Source organism: Pollachius pollachius (genome assembly GCF_949987615.1).
Source record: "Pollachius pollachius genome assembly, chromosome: 9".
Taxonomy (NCBI): Eukaryota; Metazoa; Chordata; class Actinopteri; order Gadiformes; family Gadidae; genus Pollachius; species Pollachius pollachius.
In genome coordinates this window covers 14,355,435-14,367,623 of record NC_136942.1, presented here as the reverse complement: position 1 = coordinate 14,367,623, position 12,189 = coordinate 14,355,435, and the positions used below count along the sequence as shown (strand labels likewise).

Genomic DNA, 12,189 nt, shown 5'->3' with positions numbered 1-12,189 from the left:
TTAATATTAATGACATTTGGCCAAAGGCTGCAGCGAGGCGTCAATTCAAACATATGGTTTTGTACGTTGCTGCTTGAAAGAATAGACAGCTCCGTTGAGGGCAATTCGACACCCTCAAGGCGGTGGTCTTGTGCAAGCCTATAGGCGGCGTCACGGCCGTGCATCCCTTAATTTTTTACAGTCTACGATATAAACAGTGAGGATGTATCTCTCGGTATCTTCTACTCAGTCTCTCAACACTCCCGGTTTCTGTCCCGCCGTTTCTCTCCCTACTAAGCTGTCCTGTGCTTTTCCCTCTACCCCTTTTCTTTCGCTCTCCCTCTCCCTCCCTCACCTCACTCTTCAATTGAAACCTCTTGCGGGCGATAGGGGAGTCTAAGCTGCTACCTCTGCTGCTACTACTACTTCTGTGTTGTGCGTTGGTCAGACCCCCCTGGCGTGCTGTGTGTGTAGTCTAGTAAGTACGCACGCTCTGAAAAGTTGCAATTAGCGGCATTCTGTTGGCTGTTTTGCTCTGACTCTGTGTTTAACCCGTTGTGCTACAGTGGTGCTGCTGAGTTGCAGGGGTTTCTTGGGAAGAGGAGTTCTCCAAAATAGATTTAAGTGCTGGGTTGCAGCCACATAGAGGTCAGAGCTGGTGCACAAGTTAACCCTGGGATACGTCAGGTTGGCTCCCATAAACAACTTCCTTTGCAAGTTGCAACCATGATGCAGAGGGCTGGAAGAAAGAAAACTACACTCCAAAACACTTCAATCACACAGCCTTGAACTGACGCAGTGTTTCTTGACTCAGTGCCAGAGTCTACACTGAAGAACTCGGGGCAGTCATGTCTTAGTAACCGTAACTACGACCGCCCATCACGGAGCATTCCCCTTTTTGATTGTGATGAATTTGCTGCACAATGACAACTTAATGGGAACTCCTGTACCCATTACTTCTTCTCCAGTAATGCTGGTATGCCCGGAGCAACTGACTCTCCTCCCCCCTCTCCCTTCTCTCTATAGCTCTTGCCCTCTCTCTCTCTCTTTCGCTCCTTCGCTCTCTCGCTCTCGCGCTCTGTCTGGTTTTCTCCCTCTCTACAACATGTCAGACAGGGCTGGTCCATTTACAGCGGCTGGGGGAGGGGAGCTAGCCTGACTTCTTTTATTTTCATGACGGGTCGAATATATTCCGAAAAAAAGTACATTCAGCGGTTAAAAGAATCAAGCTGCACCAGCCGAGTGATATCCTCACCAACCCAACTCCAATCAGTATGCATCAGCCTCCATCCCATTGCAAAGAAAAACGAAAAGAAAATAACAACAACAAAGATGAACCCCAATCAAACAAATAGCTAAACACAAACGCATGGCCTGGATTCAGAGAGGGAGAAATGCAGGCGAGACCCCTCAGCCCTACAAACACAGAGGGCTGGTCCCACCGCTAGCTGGCTAGCATGCACACGCGCTCCCTCAGCCCCGGCCCGAGGCTTCGCAGTGCCCTGCATTAGGCTGCTGAAACGTGGGTGAGTCACCTTGCCACGGCCGCCTAGCCTAAGAGCACGGAGCATTCACTGTCAGCCGGACCGGCTTTTAGTGTTTTGCTCTCACATGAAGGCCAAGGAGTCGGCGAGGATAATGTCAGCCGCACGTTGTTTAAGCATACCATATTTATGCCGGGTCATTTTTTAATTATTGCTCCTCATGGGACCTATTCCAGACTTGTCTTCTACTTCCTGCCTTCTATTAATCAGTGAAGTGAGCCGTAAACGATGCTGGCAGTGTGCAGGCTTTACTAGAGTGGATAAGAAATGTAGTGTCAGTGGGCAAATGAGACTTATACTTCATGCAGAGATTGGCTTTGACTTTTTTATTAAGTCATTACAAATTGTAGTCTGAAAACAAGACGGTTGAATGACTCTGCGATGCCCTTCAGAATGATCCTGAGTGTCAACCTCGGACCATCTGGGCAACAGCTTCCATCGACCTCCTTAAAGTCTTCTTATTGAGCGATTTGACTGAAGGAAAGCCAAGTGATGGTGAGATAAAAGATGGCGAGAAGAGATGGCAAACAGCCCTCCCAGCCCACCTCCCTTGGCTGTCACCTCACCTCTCTCTGAATGTGTCTAACACTTAGCACATACAGACAATAGATCAACAATAGACAACAGGGTCAGAATAGCTGGAGGCCGTTCCGAAGCCAAAAGAAGAAATGTCAAAATTGGGTTGATGTACTGCAGTAAGAATCTAGCTTTGGCTTTTGGGTTCAGTGTTTATCAAGTGAGTCCAGTCATTTGACGCTGCTGACTGAATTTATGAAAATTGCCCTCTTAGCGAGAAACTGAGTCTGCCGTTCAACCAGATATATGATTGTGGAGCAGGAAAGTTAAAATCCAAGTCTGGAGGTGAGCAGTGGCAGGGTGGCGTTCTTGCTGTTTTTGGAGGCTTTAATGTGGATTTCCAGAAGCACGGCACACTTGATCTGCACAGAGAGCGCACACAGCAAGCTGGCGAAGCAATAAAAAGATCTCTCCCCATGGCTTTTTCCTGTTAAATCACAAAGAAAAGTATAAAAACAAAACTCCAAAAACGAAAACTTCACAGGAGTCAGGAAAGGTTATTTTTTTGGTACCTAACGAGATGTAAGACTACATTCGTTACATATTTTCGATGTGAACAGTAATGAACGGGATTGATGGTGTGTTTTTAGCAAGGCCTATTTTCAGGGAATTGGGGACTCTTGTGGAGGAGGTCCTTGATTTCAATATTTCATCATTGGACAAACCACAAGGCGCTAAGTGGGCCGTGGCACACAGCGAGGGGGAGCTCAGGCATCCGTCAGCAGAAGCAGGTAGGAGGCCTGACGCGGCCTGTCAAATACAGAGCCAGTGAGTTCCACCGCTGCCACAGAAATGAAATAAGAATAATTAAAAAGAACTCTCCTTACCCATATCTAATTTCTAGGAAATAATTAGCGAAATGGAAACCAGTGATCATCCAGTGGCGTACATTGTGGTGGGTGTAATCAAACAACGAGTCTTGAGTGAGTGAAATACTGCACCTCGGGCTCCGACTGTGTCCTCTGCTCCACTTTTTGGGCACGGGGCCCAAACACTTTTTCTCTTTTCTCCGGTCCTTTTGTGATGTGGGGAGTCGCGCCTCGGGCCATTAACGTTTGGATTCGAGTCAACGTTTCCCTTTGTCCTTGGAGACAGTGGTAAGGCGCTCGGGGATGCGTGATTGCAACAGAGGTAAAGTTTGGAGCTATTCAGGTCTCGCTTGTCTCTCCGCGGGTCCCCCTGTCCCCTCCGACCCCCCCCCCCCATCAGGGACTGGCGCGTTCCTCTGTCAATGTCCTTTCAACCTGGAACAAACGCTCATAACACAGTTCCCCGAAGAAAAGATACAATTAAAAAAAGATGAAAGCTGAGCTTTAACCTCTCTCTCTCTCTCCGTGTGTGTGTGTGTGTGTGTGTGTGTGTGTGTGTGTGTGTGTAGGTGTGCTCAGCTTACCAGAGAGCTTGACCCTTCACCAGGACCAGCAGCAGAGAGCCGGCCAGAGTGCGGAGGGACGGGCCTACAGCCAGTCTGAGCTGCGCTCCATTGAGCAGTGCCTGCTGGCCACACGAGTGGGCAGCATTTCAGAACTCAGTGAGTCTTCTGTGTGCGCGCGAGTGTGTGTGTATATATGTGTGTGTGTGTGTGTGTGTGTGTGTGTGGGGGGGGGGGGTGTGTGTGGCTGTGTGAGCGTGTGTGTGTGTGTGTGTTTGTGTATATCTATGTTTGTGTGTGGCTGTGTGTATATATGTGTGTTTGTGTGGCTGTGTGTACATGTGTGGCTGTATGTGGCTGCATGTGTGTGTATTTGTTTGTGTCTGTGTTTTTGTGCGTTGATTTTACAAATATTACAAATATTTTGCTAACTAAATGTTACCTGTACATAAACAACACAAATCCAATATTTTCAATGTGAACCCGATGAGGTCAGGAATATATGGAACATCAGCAGTAGTTTGTGTCGTGTTCTTACCCACCAACGTGCACACAAGGTTGTGTTGTTTAGCTACGGTGCGTTAACCAGTGCAAAGAGAGGACCAAACTCATTTGATGCGACAAAACGATTTGTCTCTGGGTTTTGTTGCGCGCTATACTGCAGCTCAATTCAGCTGACTCAGAAAAACAACCACAAAAAACACTAGCATGACATTTAAACAGGCTGAATAGTCCACAGTAGGCTTTTTTTCAACACACACATGCATCGACGTGACTCTCTGAATGCAGACGACTTAATGAGCATTTCGTCTTATGTAACAAACACGGTCCGAGTGCCACTGCTGTCACGGCATCGACCATGTGTTAAAAAAATATCCTTTGATTTCTCTACTGTAAATATTCATCATCGGAACCAACATTGCCGAAACAATATCATGAATATGGATGGAGGGGCGGAGTGATAGGAAGAAGGTGGCTATTTATATTTCTGTGTGTGTTGTGCTGTGGAGGTCAAGCCGGCGTCCATTCTGTTGACTCTGCAAATAGCACCGCAGACCGCAGGGAGGCGAGTGGACGATGCCATAACCACAGCCCCGCTCCCATGTTATCACCCCACATCGTTGGTCGTTTACACCACCATCTGGGCAATTTAATCATTTAAAGATAATTTTCTACTTGGAACCACTACACTCTCTACTGCCGTGACATGAAAGGGGACCACAGGAAAAGCACCATTTTAAATCATTATAGTAAAGTTTAGTGGCCTGAAATGGCATTCTTGGCATCGGCTGAATGAAATTTGCATCCTAGATACAGCCTGAAACAATGGCATTTTAAAATAGAATTTCGAGGAGGTTTGTTACTTGTTTTCCCATTTATGTTTTGTGTAATTTGTATTCAGCAAAATGGCAATATTAGCATATTTGAAGGGACATTTACCTAAATGTCCCTGTATATATTTCAGCTATTTGTTTTCCTGGTGAGCCAGGATCTATACCAGTAGAGAGGTTTATGTAATTCCATACGCAACCGCCTCAAACTGAATCTTTTTATAGAGCTGTCAATGGTAATAGGATACCAAATATGTCACTTTTCAAGCAGCCTCATTATGTGAATCTCTAGCCTGAGCCGGTTGTATTTATCAGTAACTGGTCACAAGGTCAACCACAAACTCATGTCCTCTATTTAGTGTTAGCACGCTCATTCAACAAACCCCTGTATTTAATTCAATTCACATGGGATCTTTATGTACACTTCAAAGTGCACATAGAGACTCATAAGCATTGGTTTCATACAAAATCATTATGTTCAGCGGTGGTTTTACACCCAAACCCAACACGAGCCCTCCTATTACCTATCAACACGCCACAATTTCCTCTTCAACCTGTCCTCCTCCTCCCTCACTGTCCCTGTTTTCCCCAGTCTCCGGTTGTCTGTATTTTAAATGTACTGTTGGAAGGCAATCCAGTGGGCTGGTGCCTCTCAGGTCAGTGTGGGATGAGAGCCGTTTTAAAAGGAGAACGGCTTTGGCACAAGGCTGCATCACAGACAAGGACTGGGAGCAGATTGTTATTCATGAGGGGCAACAGGGGAGTGGATGTCTCTACCTTCTTACCTTCAAAGAACATGGACTTTAAGGTCAGTCGATGGTGAAGCACCATGTAAATGCATGAGCGGATGGAAGCAGAAAGGGAAGGGAGGGACCAATGCATTTGGAGGACTTCATCGGAGGCCCATATTGAGAGTCATGCTTTGGCTAACTTCTGTCACATTAAGGTTGTTTTGAAAGGTTGAATCTAAATGGATGAATGACTCAAAGCTGAGGAAACGTAGGGAGTGCATTGGGAGGATTTCATTGCTTTCTTATTATTGAGAGTAATACCTGGCTACCTTCTGTAGTGGTGTCTTGTTTGTTTACGCCCAAGGGCTTTGGAGACCGAATCCATTAGACCTGGAGCTGTCCCCTTGGGCCCTGCCCAGTGGCTGCCCAGCGCTCCTGGAAGACGGGTTGAATAATACACGTTTCCTCCAGAACCATTAAGACTGTCTTAAGTTATAAATAGCAGCTAGCCTATTCAGCCCTTCATGTGGTAACACCCATAGCTGAGAGGCTTAAACTGTTTAGCATCCTGCCCTTATGTGTGTGTGTGTGTGTGTGTGTGTGTGTGTGTGTGTGTGTGTGTGTGTGTGTGTGTTGTTGTGTGTCTGTCTGCGATGTTGGTAAGACTCATTAGAAGAGTGCTATACCTTTTACTTTAATTAGTCAGAAATTCAATTAATGTATTGAAAGTTTCCTATGGTACCATTAACATTATCTGATTGAGCTAAATAACCCATGTTTAGGGGCAGGCGAGTCGTCCAGCCTTGACTTACCCTCCAGCCCACAGTATATCTGCTCTTGTGAGGCTGACGGGAGGATAATGTGGTCTTAGAGGGGGTGTGTTGGAGCATTGCTTCAAACTGTGTTCCCGTCTCTCCCACCAAAATGTGTCACTAGTTGGTGGAAATAGTCACAAAATCATGAAGCCACTGGTGCCTTGTTTATAATAAGACACTTATATATTGTATTAAGTCATTTCAAAGTTATTTGATGTATTGCATGTATTAAGTCAGTTTATGTATTACCTCAGTTATTGTATTGTATTAAGTCTGTTTTTTTCTTGTATGTATCAAGTCAGTTTATTGTATTGTATGTATTAAGTCTGTTTTTTTCTTGTATGTATCAAGTCAGTTTATGTCTTAAGTATTAAGTTGCTTATATATTGTATGTTTTAGAGGGGTACTGTGTAGGATTAAGTCACATCTAGTGATGAGGTTGTACCTCATTACCCTCCCCCCACCCCTCCCTTTCAAATGACGTATGAGAATAATGATGTCATCGTCTAGGACCGCCTAGAGTAGCCTCTAAAACTAGAGGTAATAGCCTACGTGATTATGATTGGGAAATAAAGGGTTTCTTCTAAGCTCACAAAAACACAATGATTCTTATTTTCATGCGGTTATACACTAATTAAAACATACTGATGAACATAATAGCCAATTTCTTCAATTTCTGTTTTGCTAGATGCCGCTTAATTCTAAACACTGCCCCTTTAAGTCAGTGCATGTCCCTTCAAGGTTAGATAGGGCACGTCTCTGTCATAGTGTTGTTAAAGACTTCATGTTTCCTGGATGTCTCAGAAGTCAAACAGATATGTTATACAAAGGACCCAATCTTTGAGCCCTCATTTGCGAACTGACATTTGCACTGCCCACTTATAATATGGATATTGTCGGATTTTCATGTGGCCTGCTACTGCTACTTGGTGGCTAAAGGCTCTGTCTCTCTGCCCAAACGGGGAGAAAGCTAATAGCGCTATGAATAGCCTGACGTCTTGTTGAGTCAGAATGGCCGCGAGGGGCCATTAAACATGTTCATGGCTGTATAGCAGGAAATAATTGAAACAGAGCAGCAATGATGATGGCAACTGCAAAGCCAGTGCACAATGCAGCCGGTGTAGATTCATCGGTGCCCAAAGGAAAGTGTGTGTGTGTGTGGTGTGATTAGATGCATACATATGAAAGACACAACGGAATTGCTCCGTAAGGAATGTCAATTGATTGCCTGGGCAAATGCTGGACTGCAGCCCGCTTGCTTGTCTCGTACCCAGTGTGTGTTAATCAGCCATCACATTCAGTATGGTAGAAGAGCCCTGCTGGGCTGTTTGACCAGTGACAGGGCCCATCAAAGGCTGATCTGAAAGCTTTTAGTAAAATCGCCTGTCAAGCGACGCCGGTAAGCTGCCCAAGAAGGACTGTGTGCACACGCTCCGATTCTTAACCCGCGTGTTATGACTACTGCGGCTTTCTAAAGCACTGAAGAAATATAGCGTTCAACAACATTGGATTCGTAAAAAGGAACCAACCCCGTGGAGTTTGGGGCTGCGATCCTTTCAGGCTTTAATTAACTGGGATTGGATATTGATTTCCAGGTGTATGTTCGTTAATGAAAAAGCGATTCACTTCTTCCTTTTTTTTCCGCTCTCTTTTAAGTGCACCTCTTTTTTCTTTCAGCTTGTACTACTTGTACACCCTTCGGAGTGTTCTCCATTTTATGCCACGGACCCCTCGCTGGCACTAACTATCGCTCAAGACCACCAAATGTCATTCTGGCTTCAATAGCATAAAACTAGAAGAGTAAATAATTCTGTGTCAGCTGCTTATACCTCGGCAGAAGCACGTGGAGAGTTGTGCTTTATCAACATAGCAAACATCCCCCTCCAGCCCTCAGCTCCCTGCTCCCACCGACCCCACCAGCAGTCAGCCCCACATCAACCCACTCGTTGCTGCTTTCTGCCCAGCCATCCCAGGGACTCATTTGAGATGAAATATGAGGAAAAGCTGTTGCTGGCAATGCCTCTGAGCTCTCCATCTCATCCTCTAATTACTGCATGAAGAAGGCACGTTTCAGGGTTCCCACTCTGTGGTCCCAGTGGGTTCTGAGATAGATAAGGAAGACGTGGAGCGTGTGCGTGAAGCGAGATGAAGGGGAAAAAGCAAGAGGGGGAATAAAACAAGTTGCTGTTATAAATTGCAAGCCGGGACGCTTTTCTGTGGAGTGTGTGTCATCGCATTATATTATATGATGTCATTACACATTTTGCTGTGTGTCCTCATAAGCGTGCCACCGCTGTTCCAAGGGCAGCCTAAAGATGGAGGGCTGTATGTTTTTCTCCAGGACTATTTGATTTGCTGTCATGGTGTTAGTGTTTAGGCTGAATGGGATCTCGGTGGGGTGTGTCGACACTATTATAACACCGAACTTTTGTGTTTGCTGAAGCAGCCATTTGGTTGTCGGAGCACTTTGAATGTGCTCAATATGTTCACGCGTAATAGTTCATTTAGACTCGACAAGACAGTTTTATCGTTTTATTTATTTTATTGCAGGTTTTTGTGGAGTGGCACGATATAAACTTGTTCTTTCAACTTCCTTCAGACATGTTGCAGAGGCACAGTTGGTTTGGAAGGGGAAATTAGAGAACAGACATTTGCCAGCATTTGACATGGGATTTGACTATCAGACGGAGCTATTTATTAGGTAATCATAGTTGGCTATTCATATGCTTCACATTATACCCTTTTCTAGAATAAGCTGCCGTTTCAATGGGAAAGGGGGTGGAAAAGTAATTCTACGTCCAACATTTATTTATACTAAAAGGCCATCTGTCTAACACTAATGTAAACACACTTCTACAAAACGGTTTACCTTCCAGAAATCTATCATGAGCATATTAAAATCTCTTACCATCCAAAACCATTCCTTTCTGGTATAAAGCAGTCGAGAATTATACGAAGAAAAACAACTTACGTTGCAACCGTATCATTTTTTTATGGCCATGGTTACTACTACTTCCCAGTTAACAGTGAACAAAGACCACTGAACTTTTGGGTGCCTGTGTGTGTGTTTGTGGATGTGTGTGTGTAGGGGGTTAGGTATGTGTTTTTGTGGGTGTGTGTGTGCACATCGATGGGTGCTTGTGTTTCCTGCAGTGCATGGAAACCCTCTGCTCCTTTCTGACAGGCAGGGCTTTTAGAAGAAAAATGTGGTTATTATTCTACCGGCATGATCTTGAAACGAGTGTCTGATTGTGTGTTCAGTGTGTGTGTGGCTGTTTGTGTGTATCTTTGTGTTTTTTGTTCTCAAAGCATCCATCTGTATAAAAATGTGTGTGTGTCTGTGTTTGCATGTGTGTGTACTTGTGTGTGTGTGTTTGTGTGACTGTATGTGTGTATGTGTATGTGTTTGTTTGTATCTGTGTGTTTTTTCTGCGTAACACATCCATCTGTATATAAACGTGTGTGTGTGTGTGTGTGTGTGTGCTTGCAGGTGACCTCGTGTCCCGGGCCATGCAGTACCTCCAGCCACTGCACGTTAAGAACATCAGCAACGGCACGCCGGTCCACCAGAAGCCCTGCGCGGTCCACTGGGCCCCGGAGTCCATCTACACCCTGTGCTACTTCATGCACTGCCCCCAGATGGAGTGGGAGAACCCCAACGTGGAGCCCTCCAGGGTCAGCCTGCACACGGAGAGGTGAGGAGAACACACTTCTGATGCCTCTTCTTCAAGGGCCCCGTGAGGCGGACCCCCACCACCACCACCGCGTTCTCAATCTGGAGCCCACTGTCAGCCAAAGAGAGGGAAGGGTGGAAGAGCACGCACAGCTGAGTGAAGGTCTATTCTCTGGATGTTTTAGAAAGGGTAGCCTCTACTGACTTGTCAAAACTATTTATTTTCTTTGTAGATCTAGCAAATGATTGTTTAATGATTAGACATACATTTATGTATGAATAGACTTACATTCCAAAGGCAGTTTGATCTCGCTCTCGCTCTCGCTCTTGCTCTCTTTGTCTCTCTCTCTCTCTCTCTCTCTCTCTCTCTCTCTCGCTCTCTCTCTCTGTCTCTCTCTCTCTCTCGCTCTCTCTCTCTGTCTCACTCTCTCTTTCTCTTAAGCACATTCTTCCTCTATTTCTCTCGCTCTCTCGCTCTCTTTCTCTCTTCCCTCTGCATGGAGAATAAAGGTTCCAATCGTAACCCTCACGCGGCACCGGGATCTGTGTTGGTTTTCATCCTATTCTCACACAGCACGACATATGGTCACATGGGTCAGGAGTCACTCTTATCAGCCCTGTTTTAAAGTACACGTCCAGGAGTGGATGCACTGTGAGAGCAGCAGGCGACCTGTTGGGATAGGCATGTACAGCCACGTGGGCGCTATCTATTGATCGCTGGTGCCACGGATGGTGCAGATGGTCATTGTCAGCCTCCAGCTACAGATCTGGGTCTGAGCACACATGAGTAAATGCCTCACTAGGGATCTGCTGGGTCTATAGCCGGGTCTCTGTGCTGCCGTGAATATGTTATTTAATGTACTTTACTTTATCACGGGGTAGACATTATATTTTGTTTTATATTTTCATATTTCCTATGGTTAAAGTGCTTTAAGTAAGATTGGAGAACTAAAATTAGAGCTTAATTTGTTTCAAATGGCAAAGCCATCTATCAGCTATTTCTGGGTTGAGTGCGCTGGAGAATATCTGCTGTGGTTCAACTGTGCGCCTGCCTCTTTATGTGACCATTCAGACTTTAGAATACGCCCAGCTCATTTCTGACCAATCAGGGCATCTCTTCCCTGATCGGCTCGGGGAATCCATATTTCCTGTCGTTCGCTGGTGCATGATTGGAACACTGTACAATGGCAGGATAATTATAGCGAGGGAGGGAGCAGAGAAGGAGGGGATGTTTTTTGGTTGTTGTTTATTTACAAAATCTCTTCTTTCCTGCTCCCAGATCTTTCCTGCTCTCAGCTCTTATATCTTACAGCAGCATTAATGAATGAACCCTTCAACGTTATAATGCTGGGCAATTTTTCCTCTCAGCCTTTTTATTTTCTCGGTGGGACTATGTGCTCACCATGCATTCATGAATTTAGTTTTCAATATTTCCTACTGCTCGGTCACTGCCCCCCCCTGCCCCTTTCCCCCTAGTCTTTGTCGAATGACGGAAGAGCTGACAGCTGAGGCTGAGCAGTGCGGTGTGACTGCAGACCAGTTATCTGGTAAAGGGGTCTCACAGCTCTACAAGTCAAAGTAGTTTCTCTGTTTGGAAATTCAAGCCCCCCCCCCATCCCCCACATATTTAGCTTTCATGCACACCGTCAAACTCAAACTGCATTCATCACTGCCAGTGTCAGGGTTTGGAATCACTTTTGGAGCTCCCGATCTATGCACACGATAAAATATCATATAAAGTAATATTTTGGCCAAATTGTGACATCTAGCATAACTCTACTCTCCTAACACTGCTGATTCACTGTGCCTCATTGTGCTATATCCTAAGCCAATCCGAGTGCTTTAAAATTCCATAATCACTATCTGCCTGTCAGCTATTTGCCTCAGGCATTTTTGACGCCAAATACAAGATAAACCCGAAAATATGACTTAGGCAATTATGCTATGAGGCTAACAATATGTGTGTGCATACATTTGACCCTTTTTCATCATCATCATCATCATCATAATCCTCATCATCTTCCTCATCATCGTTTTAGCAGAGCAAAATCCAGAAATTCTCGAGAACACTGTATGTGAACCCCAGAGCTTATAAAGCAGTCGGGTTGAGGGCAGGTTTCACGAGTGGAGCCACGCAATGCCTCTCCTTCATATGTTCCATGAGCCTT

The 12,189-nt window shown here is 45.3% G+C and overlaps 1 protein-coding gene across 1 annotated transcript in view; it reads left to right on the top strand.

Moving 5' to 3' along the window:
* The window catches only part of btbd11b (BTB (POZ) domain containing 11b), a 51,154-nt gene that overhangs the window by 25,865 nt on the left and 13,100 nt on the right, over window positions 1-12,189 (top strand). The window contains exons 2-3 of the mRNA XM_079743540.1: window positions 3,478-3,630; window positions 9,839-10,043. Coding sequence (XP_079599666.1) covers window positions 3,478-3,630; window positions 9,839-10,043 — 358 coding nt within the window. The remainder of the gene's footprint in view (window positions 1-3,477; window positions 3,631-9,838; window positions 10,044-12,189) is intronic.